Source organism: Salmo trutta, unplaced genomic scaffold (assembly GCF_901001165.1).
Source record: "Salmo trutta unplaced genomic scaffold, fSalTru1.1, whole genome shotgun sequence".
NCBI lineage: Eukaryota > Metazoa > Chordata > Actinopteri > Salmoniformes > Salmonidae > Salmo > Salmo trutta.
In genome coordinates, this window is record NW_021822960.1 from 8,501 (window position 1) to 30,000 (window position 21,500).

Sequence of the window (21,500 nt, forward strand, 5' to 3'; positions counted from 1 at the left end):
GGTTACTCTGTCTGTCTGTCTGTCTGTCTGTCTGTCTGTCTGTCTGTCTGTCTGTCTGTCTGTCTGTCTGTCTGTCTGTCTGTCTGTCTGTCTGTCTGTCTGTCTGTCTGTCTGTCTGTCTGTCTGTCTGTCTGTCTGTCTGTCTGTCTGTCTGTCTGTCTGTCTGTCTGTCTGTCTGTCTGTGATGCCTGATCTTCTTCCTCTCTCTTTCTGTTCCCTATTCTCCTCCCTTCCCCCCGCCCCTCCATCACCATCATCATCATCATCACCCCCCTCTTCTCTTCCTCATCTCCTCCTCCCCTCCTCCTCTCTTCCTCCTCCTCCTCTCTTCCTCCTCCTCTCATCCTCCTCCTCTCCTCCTCCTCTCCAGGGTATCTGGTCTTGTGTCCACGGGGTCCATATAGAGTTAAAGAAGAAGCCTCCAGAGTTAGACTTCTCTCCTCAGGCCAACATGTTACACCTTCTGAAGTCAGCTAAGAAGATCAGCCTGTCTTCTTCTCCTAAACGCTCCCCGGCCCTGCTGCAGCCCGGTATCATCAACATGATGAAAGGTATGATAAACCCCTGACCTCTAACCCCTGACCTCACATCTCTAACCCAGCAAAAAACTAATAGAATTACAGGAACTTTTCCAAAAAATACCTGGTTTGGAGGATTTCAAATTCCCTGGGAATATTCCAACCGGAACTTCAGGGAAATTTGGGGAATTTTATCAGGAAATTAAAAGGAAAATGTTAAAAATGCCTCATCAGCTTAATTCGACTGTATATAAATGATGTATATAAATCTTGCTGATGCTATGAAAGGCTTTGAAGGTACAAGTCGGCCATATTGGCACTCCCAATGCAAATTTACACTCATTTAAGTGTTTTTTTGTTGTTGTAAAGGGGACAGTAACATTAGTCATCTCTAACAATTATACTTTGACTTTTTTTTTTTTTTAATGTATATGTTTTGCATTTGTTATAGTAATGATTAGCTAACATAATATAATTTAAAAGTATCTATTAAAGTGTCTGTAGAAGAAAGGTAGACATAATAAATGTAGTAATAACAGAGTCCCACAGTAGAGGTATAGGCATAATAAATGTAGTAACAGAGCCCCACAGTAGAGGTGTAGACATAATAAATGTAGTAACAGAGTCCCACAGTAGAGGTGTAGACATAATAAATGTAGTAACAGAGTCCCACAGTAGAGGTGTAGACATAATAAATGTAGTAACAGAGCCCCACAGTAGAGGTGTAGACATAATAAATGTAATAACAGAGTCCCACAGTAGAGGTGTAGACATAATAAATGTAGTAACAGAGTCCCACAGTAGAGGTATAGACATAATAAATGTAGTAACAGAGTACCAAAGTAGAGGTGTAGACATAATAAATGTAGTAACAGAGTCCCACAGTAGAGGTGTAGACATAATAAATGTAGTAACAGAGCCCCACAGTAGAGGTGTAGACATAATAAATGTAGTAACAGAGCCCCACAGTAGAGGTATAGACATAATAAATGTAGTAACAGAGTACCAAAGTAGAGGTATAGACATAATAAATGTAGTAACAGAGTCCCACAGTAGAGGTATAGACATAATAAATGTAGTAACAACCCCACAGTAGAGGTGTAGACATAATAAATGTAGTAACAGAGTCCCACGGTAGAGGTGTAGACATGATAAATGTAGTAACAGAGCCCCACAGTAGAGGTGTAGACATAATAAATGTAGTAACAACCCCACAGTAGAGGTATAGACATAATAAATGTAGTAACAGAGTCCCACAGTAGAGGTATAGACATAATAAATGTAGTAACAGAGCCCCACAGTAGAGGTTTAGACATAATAAATGTAGTAACAGAGTCCCACGGTAGAGGTGTAGACATAATAAATGTAGTAACAGAGCCCCACAGTAGAGGTATAGACATAATAAATGTAGTAACAGAGTCCCACAGTAGAGGTGTAGACATAATAAATGTAGTAACAGAGTCCCACAGTAGAGGTGTAGACATAATAAATGTAGTAACAGAGTCCCACAGTAGAGGTGTAGACATAATAAATGTAGTAACAGAGCCCCACAGTAGAGGTGTAGACATAATAAATGTAGTAACAGAGTCCCACAGTAGAGGTGTAGACATAATAAATGTAGTAACAGAGTCCCACAGTAGAGGTGTAGACATAATAAATGTAGTAATAACAGAGTCCCACAGTAGAGGTGTAGACATAATAAATGTAGTAACAGAGTCCCACAATAGAGGTGTAGACATAATAAATGTAGTAACAGAGCCCCACAGTAGAGGTATAGACATAATAAATGTAGTAACAGAGTCCCACAGTAGAGGTGTAGACATAATAAATGTAGTAACAGAGCCCCACAGTAGAGGTGTAGACATAATAAATGTGGTAACAGAGTCCCACAGTAGAGGTATAGACATAATAAATGTAGTAACAGAGTCCCACAGTAGAGGTGTAGACATAATAAATGTAGTAACAGAGTCCCACAGTAGAGGTATAGACATAATAAATGTAGTAACAGAGTCCCACAGTAGAGGTGTAGACATAATAAATGTAGTAACAACCCCACAGTAGAGGTGTAGACATAATAAATGTAGTAACAGAGTCCCACAGTAGAGGTGTAGACATAATAAAGGGGAAGAGTTGATAACATAGTGCACTACGTTCTCTCTAAGGACCAGGGGGAGAGGTGACAACATAGTACACTACTTTCTCTCTAAAGACCAAGGGAAGAGTTGACAAAATAGTACACTACTTTCTCTTGTACACTAAGGACCAGAAGAAGAGTTGCAGGGGAGAGGAGAAGAAAGAGCCTATTTGAAAGCTAGAAAACAATGAGTAGCTTGCAGCACCATTGATTTGTTTAAAGTAACTCTCTTGTTAGAAAAGGTTGGTGACCCCTACAATAGATTATAGATGTTATATATTATATCTAATATTTATATATAGATGTTATAGTGTCTCCAGGTGGTCTCTATAGATTATAGATGTTATACTGTCTCCAGGTGGTCTCTATAGAATATAGATGTTATACTGTCTCCAGGTGGTCTCTATAGATTATAGATGTTATACTGTCTCCAGGAGGTCTCTATAGAATATAGATGTTATACTGTCTCCAGGTCGTCTCTATAGATTATAGATGTTATACTGTCTCTAGGAGGTCTCTATAGGTTGTAGATGTTATACTGTCTCCAGGTGGTCTCTATAGATTATAGATGTTATACTGTCTCCAAGAGGTCTCTATAGATTATAGATGTTATGCTGTCTCCAGGTGGTCTCTATAGATTATAGATGTTATATATTATATCTAATATTTATATATAGATGTTATACTGTCTCCAGGAGGTCTCTGTAGATTATAGATGTTATATATTACATCTAATATTTATATATATATGTTATATATTATATCTAATATTTATATATTGATGTTATATATTATATCTAATATTTATATATAGATGTTATACTGTCTCCAGGTGGTCTCTATAGATTATAGATGTTATACTGTCTCCAGGTGGTCTCTATAGAATATAGATGTTATACTGTCTCCAGGTGGTCTCTATAGATTATAGATGTTATACTGTCTCCAGGTGGTCTCTATAGATTATAGATGTTATACTGTCTCCAGGTGGTCTCTATAGATTATAGATGTTATACTGTCTCCAGGTGGTCTCTATAGATTATAGATGTTATACTGTCTCCAGGTGGTCTCTATAGATTATAGATGTTATACTGTCTCCAGGAGGTCTCTGTAGATTATAGATGTTATACTGTCTCCAGGAGGTCTCTGTAGATAATAGATGTTATACTGTCTCCAGGTGGTCTCTATAGATTATAGATGTTATACAGTCTCCAGGAGGCCTCTATAGATTATAGATGTTATACTGTCTCCAGGTGTTCTCTATAGATTATAGATGTTATATATTATATATAATATTTATATACAGATGTTATACTGTCTCCAGGAGGTCTCTGTAGATTATAGATGTTATACTGTCTCCAGGAGGTCTCTGTAGATTATAGATGTTATACTGTCTCCAGGTGGTCTCTATAGATTATAGATGTTATACTGTCTCCGGTGGTCTCTATAGATTATAGATGTTATACTGTCTCCAGGAGGTCTCTATAGATTATAGATGTTATACTGTCTCTAGGTCTCTATAGATTATAGATGTTATACTGTCTCCAGGTGGTCTCTATAGATTATAGATGTTATACTGTCTCCAGGAAGTCTCTGTAGATTATAGATGTTATACAGTCTCCAGGAGGCCTCTATAGATTATAGATGTTATACTGTCTCCAGGTGGTCTCTGTAGATTATAGATGTTATACTGTCTCCAGGAGGTTTCTGTAGATTATAGATGTTATACTGTCTCCAGGAGGTCTCTGTAGATTATAGATGTTATACTGTCTCCAGGAGGTCTCTGTAGATTATAGATGTTATACTGTCTCCAGGTGGTCTCTGTAGATTATAGATGTTATACTGTCTCCAGGTGGTCTCTATAGATTATAGATGTTATACTGTCTCCAGGAAGTCTCTGTAGATTATAGATGTTATACAGTCTCCAGGAGGCCTCTATAGATTATAGATGTTATACTGTCTCCAGGTGGTCTCTATAGATTATAGATGTTATATATTAAATATAATATTTATATATAGATGTTATACTGTCTCCAGGAGGTCTCTGTAGATTATAGATGTTATACTGTCTCCAGGAGGTCTCTGTAGATTATAGATGTTATACTGTCTCCAGGTGGTCTCTATAGATTATAGATGTTATACTGTCTCCAGGTGGTCTCTGTAGATTATAGATGGTATACTGTCTCCAGGAGGTCTCTATAGATTATAGATGTTATACTGTCTCTAGGAGGTCTCTATAGATTACAGATGTTATACTGTCTCCAGGTGGTCTCTATAGATTATAGATGTTATACTGTCTCCAGGAGGTCTCTGTAGATTATAGATGTTATACAGTCTCCAGGAGGCCTCTATAGATTATAGATGTTATACTGTCTCCAGGTGGTCTCTATAGATTATAGATGTTATATATTATATCTAATATTTATATTTAGATGTTATACTGTCTCCAGGAGGTCTCTGTAGATTATAGATGTTATACTGTCTCCAGGAGGTCTCTGTAGATTATAGATGTTATACTGTCTCCAGGTGGTCTCTATATATTATAAATGTTATACTCTCTCCAGGTGGTCTCTATAGATTATAGATGTTATACTGTCTCCAGGTGGTCTCTATAGATTATAGATGTTATACTGTCTCCAGGTGGTCTCTATAGATTATAGATGTTATACTGTCTCCAGGTGGTCTCTATAGATTATAGATGTTATACTGTCTCCAGGAGGTCTCTATAGATTATAGATGTTATACTGTCTTCAGGCGGTCTCTATAGATTATAGATGTTATACTGTCTCCAGGTGGTCTCTGTAGATTATAGATGTTATACTGTCTCCAGTTGGTCTCTATAGATTATTGATGTTATACTGTCTCCAGGTAGTCTCTATAGATTATAGATGTTATACTGTCTCCAGGTGGTCTCTATAGATTATAGATGTTATACTGTCTCTAGGTGGTCTCTATAGATTATAGATGTTATACTGTCTCCAGTTGGTCTCTATAGATTATAGATGTTATACTGTCTCCAGGTTGTCTCTATAGATTATAGATGTTATACTGTCTCCAGGAGGTCTCTGTAGATTATAGATGTTATACTGTCTCCAGGTAGTCTCTATAGATTATAGATGTTAAACTGTCTCCAGGTGGTCTCTATAGATTGTAGATGTTATACTGTCTCCAGGTGGTCTCTATAGATTATAGATGTTATACTGTCTCCAGGTGGTCTCTATAGATTATAGATGTTATACTGTCTCCAGGTTGTCTCTATTGATTATAGATGTTATACTGTCTCCAGGTGGTCTCTATAGATTATATATGTTAATCTTTTTCCAGGTGGTCTCTATAGATTATAGATGTTATACTGTCTCCAGGTAGTCTCTATAGATTATAGATGTTATACTGTCTCCAGGTGGTCTCTATAGATTATAGATGTTATACTGTCTCCAGGTTGTCTCTATTGATTATAGATGTTATACTGTCTCCAGGTGGTCTCTATAGATTATATATGTTAATCTGTCTCCAGTTGGTCTCTATAGATTATAGATGTTATACTGTCTCCAGGTAGTCTCTATAGATTATAGATGTTATACTGTCTCCAGGAGGTCTCTATAGATTATAGATGTTATACTGTCTCCAGGTGGTCTCTATAGATTATAGATGTTATACTGTCTCCAGGAGGTCTCTATAGATTATCGATGTTATACTGTCTCCAGGTGGTCTCTGTAGATTATAGATGTTATACTGTCTCCAGGAGGTTTCTGTAGATTATAGATGTTATACTGTCTCCAGGAGGTCTCTGTAGATTATAGATGTTATACTGTCTCCAGGAGGTCTCTGTAGATTATAGATGTTATACTGTCTCCAGGTGGTCTCTGTAGATTATAGATGTTATACTGTCTCCGGTGGTCTCTATAGATTATAGATGTTATACTGTCTCCAGGAGGTCTCTATAGATTATAGATGTTATACTGTCTCCAGGTGGTCTCTATAGATTATAGATGTTATACTGTCTCCAGGAAGTCTCTGTAGATTATAGATGTTATACAGTCTCCAGGAGGCCTCTATAGATTATAGATGTTATACTGTCTCCAGGTGGTCTCTGTAGATTATAGATGTTATACTGTCTCCAGGAGGTTTCTGTAGATTATAGATGTTATACTGTCTCCAGGAGGTCTCTGTAGATTATAGATGTTATACTGTCTCCAGGAGGTCTCTGTAGATTATATATGTTATACTGTATCCAGGTGGTCTCTGTAGATTATAGATGTTATACTGTCTCCAGGTGGTCTCTATAGATTATAGATGTTATACTGTCTCCAGGAAGTCTCTGTAGATTATAGATGTTATACTGTCTCCAGGAGGCCTCTATAGATTATATATGTTATACTGTCTCCAGGTGGTCTCTGTAGATTATAGATGTTATACTGTCTCCAGGAGGTTTCTGTAGATTATAGATGTTATACTGTCTCCAGGAGGTCTCTGTAGATTATAGATGTTATACTGTCTCCAGGAGGTCTCTGTAGATTATAGATGTTATGCTGTCTCCAGGTGGTCTCTGTAGATTATAGATGTTATACTGTCTCCGGTGGTCTCTATAGATTATAGATGTTATACTGTCTCCAGGAGGTCTCTATAGATTATAGATGTTATACTGTCTCTAGGAGGTCTCTATAGATTATAGATGTTATACTGTCTCCAGGTGGTCTCTATAGATTATAGATGTTATACTGTCTCCAGGAAGTCTCTGTAGATTATAGATGTTATACAGTCTCCAGGAGGCCTCTATAGATTATAGATGTTATACTGTCTCCAGGTGGTCTCTATAGATTATAGATGTTATATATTAAATATAATATTTATATATAGATGTTATACTGTCTCCAGGAGGTCTCTGTAGATTATAGATGTTATACTGTCTCCAGGAGGTCTCTGTAGATTATAGATGTTATACTGTCTCCAGGTGGTCTCTATAGATTATAGATGTTATACTGTCTCCAGGTGGTCTCTGTAGATTATAGATGGTATACTGTCTCCAGGAGGTCTCTATAGATTATAGATGTTATACTGTCTCTAGGAGGTCTCTATAGATTACAGATGTTATACTGTCTCCAGGTGGTCTCTATAGATTATAGATGTTATACTGTCTCCAGGAGGTCTCTGTAGATTATAGATGTTATACAGTCTCCAGGAGGCCTCTATAGATTATAGATGTTATACTGTCTCCAGGTGGTCTCTATAGATTATAGATGTTATATATTATATCTAATATTTATATTTAGATGTTATACTGTCTCCAGGAGGTCTCTGTAGATTATAGATGTTATACTGTCTCCAGGAGGTCTCTGTAGATTATAGATGTTATACTGTCTCCAGGTGGTCTCTATATATTATAAATGTTATACTCTCTCCAGGTGGTCTCTAGAGATTATAGATTTTATACTGTCTCCAGGTGGTCTCTATAGATTATAGATGTTATACTGTCTCCAGGTGGTCTCTATAGATTATAGATGTTATACTGTCTCTAGGTGGTCTCTATAGATTATAGATGTTATACTGTCTCCAGTTGGTCTCTATAGATTATAGATGTTATACTGTCTCCAGGTTGTCTCTATAGATTATAGATGTTATACTGTCTCCAGGAGGTCTCTGTAGATTATAGACGTAATACTGTCTCCAGGTAGTCTCTATAGATTATAGATGTTAAACTGTCTCCAGGTGGTCTCTATAGATTGTAGATGTTATACTGTCTCCAGGTGGTCTCTATAGATTATAGATGTTATACTGTCTCCAGGTGGTCTCTATAGATTATAGATGTTATACTGTCTCCAGGTTGTCTCTATTGATTATAGATGTTATACTGTCTCCAGGTGGTCTCTATAGATTATATATGTTAATCTTTTTCCAGGTGGTCTCTATAGATTATAGATGTTATACTGTCTCCAGGTAGTCTCTATAGATTATAGATGTTATACTGTCTCCAGGTGGTCTCTATAGATTATAGATGTTATACTGTCTCCAGGTTGTCTCTATTGATTATAGATGTTATACTGTCTCCAGGTGGTCTCTATAGATTATATATGTTAATCTGTCTCCAGTTGGTCTCTATAGATTATAGATGTTATACTGTCTCCAGGTAGTCTCTATAGATTATAGATGTTATACTGTCTCCAGGAGGTCTCTATAGATTATAGATGTTATACTGTCTCCAGGTGGTCTCTATAGATTATAGATGTTATACTGTCTCCAGGAGGTCTCTATAGATTATCGATGTTATACTGTCTCCAGGTAGTCTCTGTAGATTATAGATGTTATACTGTCTCCAGGAGGTTTCTGTAGATTATAGATGTTATACTGTCTCCAGGAGGTCTCTGTAGATTATAGATGTTATACTGTCTCCAGGAGGTCTCTGTAGATTATAGATGTTATACTGTCTCCAGGTGGTCTCTGTAGATTATAGATGTTATACTGTCTCCGGTGGTCTCTATAGATTATAGATGTTATACTGTCTCCAGGAGGTCTCTATAGATTATAGATGTTATACTGTCTCCAGGTGGTCTCTATAGATTATAGATGTTATACTGTCTCCAGGAAGTCTCTGTAGATTATAGATGTTATACAGTCTCCAGGAGGCCTCTATAGATTATAGATGTTATACTGTCTCCAGGTGGTCTCTGTAGATTATAGATGTTATACTGTCTCCAGGAGGTTTCTGTAGATTATAGATGTTATACTGTCTCCAGGAGGTCTCTGTAGATTATAGATGTTATACTGTCTCCAGGAGGTCTCTGTAGATTATAGATGTTATACTGTCTCCAGGTGGTCTCTGTAGATTATAGATGTTATACTGTCTCCAGGTGGTCTCTATAGATTATAGATGTTATACTGTCTCCAGGAAGTCTCTGTAGATTATAGATGTTATACTGTCTCCAGGAGGCCTCTATAGATTATAGATGTTATACTGTCTCCAGGTGGTCTCTGTAGATTATAGATGTTATACTGTCTCCAGGAGGTTTCTGTAGATTATAGATGTTATACTGTCTCCAGGAGGTCTCTGTAGATTATAGATGTAATACTGTCTCCAGGAGGTCTCTGTAGATTATAGATGTTATACTGTCTCCAGGTGGTCTCTGTAGATTATAGATGTTATACTGTCTCCGGTGGTCTCTATAGATTATAGATGTTATACTGTCTCCAGGAGGTCTCTATAGATTATAGATGTTATACTGTCTCTAGGAGGTCTCTATAGATTATAGATGTTATACTGTCTCCAGGTGGTCTCTATAGATTATAGATGTTATACTGTCTCCAGGAAGTCTCTGTAGATTATAGATGTTATACAGTCTCCAGGAGGCCTCTATAGATTATAGATGTTATACTGTCTCCAGGTGGTCTCTATAGATTATAGATGTTATATATTAAATATAATATTTATATATAGATGTTATACTGTCTCCAGGAGGTCTCTGTAGATTATAGATGTTATACTGTCTCCAGGAGGTCTCTGTAGATTATAGATGTTATACTGTCTCCAGGTGGTCTCTATAGATTATAGATGTTATACTGTCTCCAGGTGGTCTCTGTAGATTATAGATGGTATACTGTCTCCAGGAGGTCTCTATAGATTATAGATGTTATACTGTCTCTAGGAGGTCTCTATAGATTACAGATGTTAAACTGTCTCCAGGTGGTCTCTATAGATTATAGATGTTATACTGTCTCCAGGAGGTCTCTGTAGATTATAGATGTTATACAGTCTCCAGGAGGCCTCTATAGATTATAGATGTTATACTGTCTCCAGGTGGTCTCTATAGATTATAGATGTTATATATTATATCTAATATTTATATTTAGATGTTATACTGTCTCCAGGAGGTCTCTGTAGATTATAGATGTTATACTGTCTCCAGGAGGTCTCTGTACATTATAGATGTTATACTGTCTCCAGGTGGTCTCTATATATTATAAATGTTATACTCTCTCCAGGTGGTCTCTATAGATTATAGATGTTATACTGTCTCCAGGTGGTCTCTATAGATTATAGATGTTATACTGTCTCCAGGTGGTCTCTATAGATTATAGATGTTATACTGTCTCCAGGTGGTCTCTATAGATTATAGATGTTATACTGTCTCCAGGAGGTCTCTGTAGATTATAGATGTTATACTGTCTTCAGGCGGTCTCTATAGATTATAGATGTTATACTGTCTCCAGGTGGTCTCTGTAGATTATAGATGTTATACCGTCTCCAGTTGGTCTCTATAGATTATTGATGTTATACTGTCTCCAGGTAGTCTCTATAGATTATAGATGTTATACTGTCTCCAGGTGGTCTCTATAGATTATAGATGTTATACTGTCTCTAGGTGGTCTCTATAGATTATAGATGTTATACTGTCTCCAGTTGGTCTCTATAGATTATAGATGTTATACTGTCTCCAGGTTGTCTCTATAGATTATAGATGTTATACTGTCTCCAGGAGGTCTCTGTAGATTATAGATGTTATACTGTCTCCAGGTAGTCTCTATAGATTATAGATGTTAAACTGTCTCCAGGTGGTCTCTATAGATTGTAGATGTTATACTGTCTCCAGGTGGTCTCTATAGATTATAGATGTTATACTGTCTCCAGGTGGTCTCTATAGATTATAGATGTTATACTGTCTCCAGGTTGTCTCTATTGATTATAGATGTTATACTGTCTCCAGGTGGTCTCTATAGATTATATATGTTAATCTTTTTCCAGGTGGTCTCTATAGATTATAGATGTTATACTGTCTCCAGGTAGTCTCTATAGATTATAGATGTTATACTGTCTCCAGGTGGTCTCTATAGATTATAGATGTTATACTGTCTCCAGGTTGTCTCTATTGATTATAGATGTTATACTGTCTCCAGGTGGTCTCTATAGATTATATATGTTAATCTGTCTCCAGTTGGTCTCTATAGATTATAGATGTTATACTGTCTCCAGGTAGTCTCTATAGATTATAGATGTTATACTGTCTCCAGGAGGTCTCTATAGATTATAGATGTTATACTGTCTCCAGGTGGTCTCTATAGATTATAGATGTTATACTGTCTCCAGGAGGTCTCTATAGATTATCGATGTTATACTGTCTCCAGGTAGTCTCTGTAGATTATAGATGTTATACTGTCTCCAGGAGGTTTCTGTAGATTATAGATGTTATACTGTCTCCAGGAGGTCTCTGTAGATTATAGATGTTATACTGTCTCCAGGAGGTCTCTGTAGATTATAGATGTTATACTGTCTCCAGGTGGTCTCTGTAGATTATAGATGTTATACTGTCTCCAGGTGGTCTCTATAGATTATAGATGTTATACTGTCTCCAGGAAGTCTCTGTAGATTATAGATGTTATACTGTCTCCAGGAGGCCTCTATAGATTATAGATGTTATACTGTCTCCAGGTGGTCTCTGTAGATTATAGATGTTATACTGTCTCCAGGAGGTTTCTGTAGATTATAGATGTTATACTGTCTCCAGGAGGTCTCTGTAGATTATAGATGTAATACTGTCTCCAGGAGGTCTCTGTAGATTATAGATGTTATACTGTCTCCAGGTGGTCTCTGTAGATTATAGATGTTATACTGTCTCCGGTGGTCTCTATAGATTATAGATGTTATACTGTCTCCAGGAGGTCTCTATAGATTATAGATGTTATACTGTCTCTAGGAGGTCTCTATAGATTATAGATGTTATACTGTCTCCAGGAGGTCTCTGTAGATTATAGATGTTATACTGTCTCCAGGTGGTCTCTGTAGATTATAGATGTTATACTGTCTCCAGGTGGTCTCTATAGATTATAGATGTTATACTGTCTCCAGGAAGTCTCTGTAGATTATAGATGTTATACTGTCTCCAGGAGGCCTCTATAGATTATAGATGTTATACTGTCTCCAGGTGGTCTCTGTAGATTATAGATGTTATACTGTCTCCAGGAGGTTTCTGTAGATTATAGATGTTATACTGTCTCCAGGAGGTCTCTGTAGATTATAGATGTAATACTGTCTCCAGGAGGTCTCTGTAGATTATAGATGTTATACTGTCTCCAGGTGGTCTCTGTAGATTATAGATGTTATACTGTCTCCGGTGGTCTCTATAGATTATAGATGTTATACTGTCTCCAGGAGGTCTCTATAGATTATAGATGTTATACTGTCTCTAGGAGGTCTCTATAGATTATAGATGTTATACTGTCTCCAGGTGGTCTCTATAGATTATAGATGTTATACTGTCTCCAGGAAGTCTCTGTAGATTATAGATGTTATACAGTCTCCAGGAGGCCTCTATAGATTATAGATGTTATACTGTCTCCAGGTGGTCTCTATAGATTATAGATGTTATATATTAAATATAATATTTATATATAGATGTTATACTGTCTCCAGGAGGTCTCTGTAGATTATAGATGTTATACTGTCTCCAGGAGGTCTCTGTAGATTATAGATGTTATACTGTCTCCAGGTGGTCTCTATAGATTATAGATGTTATACTGTCTCCAGGTGGTCTCTGTAGATTATAGATGTTATACTGTCTCCAGGAGGTCTCTATAGATTATAGATGTTATACTGTCTCTAGGAGGTCTCTATAGATTACAGATGTTAAACTGTCTCCAGGTGGTCTCTATAGATTATAGATGTTATACTGTCTCCAGGAGGTCTCTGTAGATTATAGATGTTATACAGTCTCCAGGAGGCCTCTATAGATTATAGATGTTATACTGTCTCCAGGTGGTCTCTATAGATTATAGATGTTATATATTATATCTAATATTTATATTTAGATGTTATACTGTCTCCAGGAGGTCTCTGTAGATTATAGATGTTATACTGTCTCCAGGAGGTCTCTGTACATTATAGATGTTATACTGTCTCCAGGTGGTCTCTATATATTATAAATGTTATACTCTCTCCAGGTGGTCTCTATAGATTATAGATGTTATACTGTCTCCAGGTGGTCTCTATAGATTATAGATGTTATACTGTCTCCAGGTGGTCTCTATAGATTATAGATGTTATACTGTCTCCAGGTGGTCTCTATAGATTATAGATGTTATACTGTCTCCAGGAGGTCTCTGTAGATTATAGATGTTATACTGTCTTCAGGCGGTCTCTATAGATTATAGATGTTATACTGTCTCCAGGTGGTCTCTGTAGATTATAGATGTTATACCGTCTCCAGTTGGTCTCTATAGATTATTGATGTTATACTGTCTCCAGGTAGTCTCTATAGATTATAGATGTTATACTGTCTCCAGGTGGTCTCTATAGATTATAGATGTTATACTGTCTCTAGGTGGTCTCTATAGATTATAGATGTTATACTGTCTCCAGTTGGTCTCTATAGATTATAGATGTTATACTGTCTCCAGGTTGTCTCTATAGATTATAGATGTTATACTGTCTCCAGGAGGTCTCTGTAGATTATAGATGTTATACTGTCTCCAGGTAGTCTCTATAGATTATAGATGTTAAACTGTCTCCAGGTGGTCTCTATAGATTGTAGATGTTATACTGTCTCCAGGTGGTCTCTATAGATTATAGATGTTATACTGTCTCCAGGTGGTCTCTATAGATTATAGATGTTATACTGTCTCCAGGTTGTCTCTATTGATTATAGATGTTATACTGTCTCCAGGTGGTCTCTATAGATTATATATGTTAATCTTTTTCCAGGTGGTCTCTATAGATTATAGATGTTATACTGTCTCCAGGTAGTCTCTATAGATTATAGATGTTATACTGTCTCCAGGTGGTCTCTATAGATTATAGATGTTATACTGTCTCCAGGTTGTCTCTATTGATTATAGATGTTATACTGTCTCCAGGTGGTCTCTATAGATTATATATGTTAATCTGTCTCCAGTTGGTCTCTATAGATTATAGATGTTATACTGTCTCCAGGTAGTCTCTATAGATTATAGATGTTATACTGTCTCCAGGAGGTCTCTATAGATTATAGATGTTATACTGTCTCCAGGTGGTCTCTATAGATTATAGATGTTATACTGTCTCCAGGAGGTCTCTATAGATTATCGATGTTATACTGTCTCCAGGTAGTCTCTGTAGATTATAGATGTTATACTGTCTCCAGGAGGTTTCTGTAGATTATAGATGTTATACTGTCTCCAGGAGGTCTCTGTAGATTATAGATGTTATACTGTCTCCAGGAGGTCTCTGTAGATTATAGATGTTATACTGTCTCCAGGTGGTCTCTGTAGATTATAGATGTTATACTGTCTCCGGTGGTCTCTATAGATTATAGATGTTATACTGTCTCCAGGAGGTCTCTATAGATTATAGATGTTATACTGTCTCCAGGTGGTCTCTATAGATTATAGATGTTATACTGTCTCCAGGAAGTCTCTGTAGATTATAGATGTTATACAGTCTCCAGGAGGCCTCTATAGATTATAGATGTTATACTGTCTCCAGGTGCTCTCTGTAGATTATAGATGTTATACTGTCTCCAGGAGGTTTCTGTAGATTATAGATGTTATACTGTCTCCAGGAGGTCTCTGTAGATTATAGATGTTATACTGTCTCCAGGAGGTCTCTGTAGATTATAGATGTTATACTGTCTCCAGGTGGTCTCTGTAGATTATAGATGTTATACTGTCTCCAGGTGGTCTCTATAGATTATAGATGTTATACTGTCTCCAGGAAGTCTCTGTAGATTATAGATGTTATACTGTCTCCAGGAGGCCTCTATAGATTATAGATGTTATACTGTCTCCAGGTGGTCTCTGTAGATTATAGATGTTATACTGTCTCCAGGAGGTTTCTGTAGATTATAGATGTTATACTGTCTCCAGGAGGTCTCTGTAGATTATAGATGTTATACTGTCTCCAGGAGGTCTCTGTAGATTATAGATGTTATACTGTCTCCAGGTGGTCTCTGTAGATTATAGATGTTATACTGTCTCCGGTGGTCTCTATAGATTATAGATGTTATACTGTCTCCAGGAGGTCTCTATAGATTATAGATGTTATACTGTCTCTAGGAGGTCTCTATAGATTATAGATGTTATACTGTCTCCAGGTGGTCTCTATAGATTATAGATGTTATACTGTCTCCAGGAAGTCTCTGTAGATTATAGATGTTATACAGTCTCCAGGAGGCCTCTATAGATTATAGATGTTATACTGTCTCCAGGTGGTCTCTATAGATTATAGATGTTATATATTAAATATAATATTTATATATAGATGTTATACTGTCTCCAGGAGGTCTCTGTAGATTATAGATGTTATACTGTCTCCAGGAGGTCTCTGTAGATTATAGATGTTATACTGTCTCCAGGTGGTCTCTATAGATTATAGATGTTATACTGTCTCCAGGTGGTCTCTGTAGATTATAGATGGTATACTGTCTCCAGGAGGTCTCTATAGATTATAGATGTTATACTGTCTCTAGGAGGTCTCTATAGATTACAGATGTTAAACTGTCTCCAGGTGGTCTCTATAGATTATAGATGTTATACTGTCTCCAGGAGGTCTCTGTAGATTATAGATGTTATACAGTCTCCAGGAGGCCTCTATAGATTATAGATGTTATACTGTCTCCAGGTGGTCTCTATAGATTATAGATGTTATATATTATATCTAATATTTATATTTAGATGTTATACTGTCTCCAGGAGGTCTCTGTAGATTATAGATGTTATACTGTCTCCAGGAGGTCTCTGTACATTATAGATGTTATACTGTCTCCAGGTGGTCTCTATATATTATAAATGTTATACTCTCTCCAGGTGGTCTCTATAGATTATAGATGTTATACTGTCTCCAGGTGGTCTCTATAGATTATAGATGTTATACTGTCTCCAGGTGGTCTCTATAGATTATAGATGTTATACTGTCTCCAGGTGGTCTCTATAGATTATAGATGTTATACTGTCTCCAGGAGGTCTCTGTAGATTATAGATGTTATACTGTCTTCAGGCGGTCTCTATAGATTATAGATGTTATACTGTCTCCAGGTGGTCTCTGTAGATTATAGATGTTATACCGTCTCCAGTTGGTCTCTATAGATTATTGATGTTATACTGTCTCCAGGTAGTCTCTATAGATTATAGATGTTATACTGTCTCCAGGTGGTCTCTATAGATTATAGATGTTATACTGTCTCTAGGTGGTCTCTATAGATTATAGATGTTATACTGTCTCCAGTTGGTCTCTATAGATTATAGATGTTATACTGTCTCCAGGTTGTCTCTATAGATTATAGATGTTATACTGTCTCCAGGAGGTCTCTGTAGATTATAGATGTTATACTGTCTCCAGGTAGTCTCTATAGATTATAGATGTTAAACTGTCTCCAGGTGGTCTCTATAGATTGTAGATGTTATACTGTCTCCAGGTGGTCTCTATAGATTATAGATGTTATACTGTCTCCAGGTGGTCTCTATAGATTATAGATGTTATACTGTCTCCAGGTTGTCTCTATTGATTATAGATGTTATACTGTCTCCAGGTGGTCTCTATAGATTATATATGTTAATCTTTTTCCAGGTGGTCTCTATAGATTATAGATGTTATACTGTCTCCAGGTAGTCTCTATAGATTATAGATGTTATACTGTCTCCAGGTGGTCTCTATAGATTATAGATGTAATACTGTCTCCAGGTTGTCTCTATTGATTATAGATGTTATACTGTCTCCAGGTGGTCTCTATAGATTATATATGTTAATCTGTCTCCAGTTGGTCTCTATAGATTATAGATGTTATACTGTCTCCAGGTAGTCTCTATAGATTATAGATGTTATACTGTCTCCAGGAGGTCTCTATAGATTATAGATGTTATACTGTCTCCAGGTGGTCTCTATAGATTATAGATGTTATACTGTCTCCAGGAGGTCTCTATAGATTATCGATGTTATACTGTCTCCAGGTGGTCTCTGTAGATTATAGATGTTATACTGTCTCCAGGAGGTTTCTGTAGATTATAGATGTTATACTGTCTCCAGGAGGTCTCTGTAGATTATAGATGTTATACTGTCTCCAGGAGGTCTCTGTAGATTATAGATGTTATACTGTCTCCAGGTGGTCTCTGTAGATTATAGATGTTATACTGTCTCCGGTGGTCTCTATAGATTATAGATGTTATACTGTCTCCAGGAGGTCTCTATAGATTATAGATGTTATACTGTCTCTAGGAGGTCTCTATAGATTATAGATGTTATACTGTCTCCAGGTGGTCTCTATAGATTATAGATGTTATACTGTCTCCAGGAAGTCTCTGTAGATTATAGATGTTATACAGTCTCCAGGAGGACTCTATAGATTATAGATGTTATACTGTCTCCAGGAGGTCTCTGTAGATTATAGATGTTATACTGTCTCCAGGAGGTCTCTGTAGATTATAGATGTTATACTGTCTCCAGGTGGTCTCTATAGATTATAGATGTTATACTGTCTCCAGGTGGTCTCTGTAGATTATAGATGGTATACTGTCTCCAGGAGGTCTCTATAGATTATAGATGTTATACTGTCTCTAGGAGGTCTCTATAGATTACAGATGTTATACTGTCTCCAGGTGGTCTCTATAGATTATAGATGTTATACTGTCTCCAGGAGGTCTCTGTAGATTATAGATGTTATACAGTCTCCAGGAGGCCTCTATAGATTATAGATGTTATACTGTCTCCAGGTGGTCTCTATAGATTATAGATGTTATATATTATATCTAATATTTATATTTAGATGTTATACTGTCTCCAGGAGGTCTCTCTAGATTATAGATGTTATACTGTCTCCAGGAGGTCTCTGTAGATTATAGATGTTATACTGTCTCCAGGTGGTCTCTATAGATTATAAATGTTATACTCTCTCCAGGTGGTCTCTATAGATTATAGATGTTATACTGTCTCCAGGTGGTCTCTATAGATTATAGATGTTATACTGTCTCCAGGTGGTCTCTATAGATTATAGATGTTATACTGTCTCCAGGTGGTCTCTATAGATTATAGATGTTATACTGTCTCCAGGAGGTCTCTATAGATTATAGATGTTATACTGTCTTCAGGCGGTCTCTATAGATTATAGATGTTATACTGTCTCCAGGTGGTCTCTGTAGATTATAGATGTTATACTGTCTCCAGGTAGTCTCTATAGATTATTGATGTTATACTGTCTCCAGGTAGTCTCTATAGATTATAGATGTTATACTGTCTCCAGGTGGTCTCTATAGATTATAGATGTTATACTGTCTCTAGGTGGTCTCTATAGATTATAGATGTTATACTGTCTCCAGTTGGTCTCTATAGATTATAGATGTTATACTGTCTCCAGGTTGTCTCTATAGATTATAGATGTTATACTGTCTCCAGGAGGTCTCTGTAGATTATAGATGTTATACTGTCTCCAGGTAGTCTCTATAGATTATAGTTGTTAAACTGTCTCCAGTTGGTCTCTATAGATTGTAGATGTTATACTGTCTCCAGGTGGTCTCTATAGATTATAGATGTTATACTGTCTCCAGGTGGTCTCTATAGATTATAGATGTTATACTGTCTCCAGGTTGTCTCTATTGATTATAGATGTTATACTGTCTCCAGGTGGTCTCTATAGATTATATATGTTAATCTTTTTCCAGGTGGTCTCTATAGATTATAGATGTTATACTGTCTCCAGGTAGTCTCTATAGATTATAGATGTTATACTGTCTCCAGGTGGTCTCTATAGATTATAGATGTTATACTGTCTCCAGGTTGTCTCTATTGATTATAGATGTTATACTGTCTCCAGGTGTTCTCTATAGATTATATATGTTAATCTGTCTCCAGTTGGTCTCTATAGATTATAGATGTTATACTGTCTCCAGGTAGTCTCTATAGATTATAGATGTTATACTGTCTCCAGGAGGTCTCTATAGATTATAGATGTTATACTGTCTCCAGGTGGTCTCTATAGATTATAGATGTTATACTGTCTCCAGGTGGTCTCTATAGTTTATAGATGTTATACTGTCTCTCCTCTAGGTAACTCTGTCGTCAGTCTGTCTCCTAAAGGCCAGGGTGGTCTCTATAGCAACACTTCCACTCTACAGGGCTTCCTGGGTCGGCACAAAGACCTGCTGAATAACTCCTCCCCAGGCCCGTACCCAGGGATACCCAAACACCACCCCCTCAACCTCAACGATGCTAACCCCAACAACATAGAGGTCAGCGTTACCGCCGACAATGGCAAACCCCGCCCCCCCGGCCTGGCCGGCCCCGCTTCCAAACCCCGCGCCCTATGGAAGAAGAGCGTGGAGACGCTGAAACAAGGACCAATCCCGTTGTCCGGTCCCGCTGGTGGTCCCGCCTCTGGATCTGCTGGCTCCGCCCCTGTCCCGGGCCCTGCAACAATGAAGAGCCAGCGTTACCTCCCAGAAGACCCACCCCATTCTGACATCTCTGAGTGTTCCAGCCGGCCCCCCTCCTACATGGAGTCAGATCTGGGGGGGCCCAGGATGGGGATGGGGGGGTTCAAACCCCCAAAAGACGGACTGAAGAAACGCCCGGTGGGGGGGATGGGAGGAATAGGGGGGGGAGGCGGCAGTGGGAGGAGTCACGAGAAGATCTATTCCATAGACTCAGACCAGTCCAGTTTACACTCCGCCCCGCTCTACCAGAGAGACAGCCTCCAGGAACCCCCTGACCTCACACACACGCACTCCGACCTCAGACACTCTCACTTGGAGCACTCCAACACACACTCCGTGGACGCTTCCATCCTGCAGCTGAGCGCCACTCTGCTGCACCACAGCCACTCTGCGGATGCTGACCTCCACTCTCTGAAGGACAAGAAGTACAGCACCTACAAACACACCAGCACTGGAGCTGCCTCCTCCAGCAAAGACAAGAACAGTAAGTATTAATGTAGTATAACTATAGTACTATAACGGTATTAATATAGTAGAAGTATGGTATTATAGAAGTATTATTGTAGTTTTACTGTAGTATAATTATAGTATTATAGAAGTATTACTGTAGTAAAGCCGTAGAATTATAGAAAATAGAAGAATAGAACTGTAGTAGTGTAGTATAACTATAGTATTATAGAAGCACATCACCTACAAACACACCAGCTCTAGAGCTGCCTCCTCCACGAGGGACAAGAACAGTAAGTATTACTGTAGTATTACTGTAGTATTATAAAAGTAGTAATGTAGTATTACTATAGAATTATAGAAGTACAGCACCTACAAACACAACAACACTGGAGATGCCTCCTCCAGCAAGGCCAAGAACAGAAAGTATTAATGTTGTATTACTGCAGTATGATAAAATTATTACTGTGGTATTACTGTATTTTAATTCTAGTATTATAGATGTATTACTGTATTATTACAGTGCTATGGCTGTAGTGTTATAGAAGTATTATATAATTATTACTGTAGTATTACTGTAGTATAGCTGTAGTATTATAGAAGTATTACTGTTGTATAACTATAGTATTATAGAAGTACACAACTTACAAACACACCAGCACTGGAACTGCCTCCGCCAGCAAGGACAAGAACAGTAAGTATTATTGTAGTATAACTGTAGTATTATAGAAGTATTAGTGTAGTAAAACTATAGTATTATAGAAGTACAGCACCTACAAACACACCAGAACTGGAGCTGCCTCCTCCATCAAGGACAAGAACAGTAAGTATTACTACAGTATTACTGTAGTATAACGGTTGTATAACTGTAGTACTGTAGTATAACTATAGTATTATAGAAGTACAACACCTACAAACACACCAGCACTGGAGCTACCTCCTCCAGCAAGGACAAGAACAGTAAGCATTAATGTAGTATAACTATAGTACTATAGCAGTATTAATATAGTATAACTATGGTATTA

At 37.4% G+C, this 21,500-nt stretch overlaps 1 protein-coding gene across 1 annotated transcript in view; it reads left to right on the forward strand.

Moving 5' to 3' along the window:
- Window positions 1-379: 379 nt before the first annotated feature.
- Window positions 380-21,500, forward strand: part of LOC115187586 (glutamate receptor ionotropic, NMDA 2A-like) — a 24,078-nt gene continuing 2,957 nt past the window's right edge. Inside the window, exons 1-2 of the mRNA XM_029746538.1 lie at window positions 380-551; window positions 19,643-20,512. Coding sequence (XP_029602398.1) covers window positions 452-551; window positions 19,643-20,512 — 970 coding nt within the window. The 5' untranslated portion in view covers window positions 380-451. The remainder of the gene's footprint in view (window positions 552-19,642; window positions 20,513-21,500) is intronic.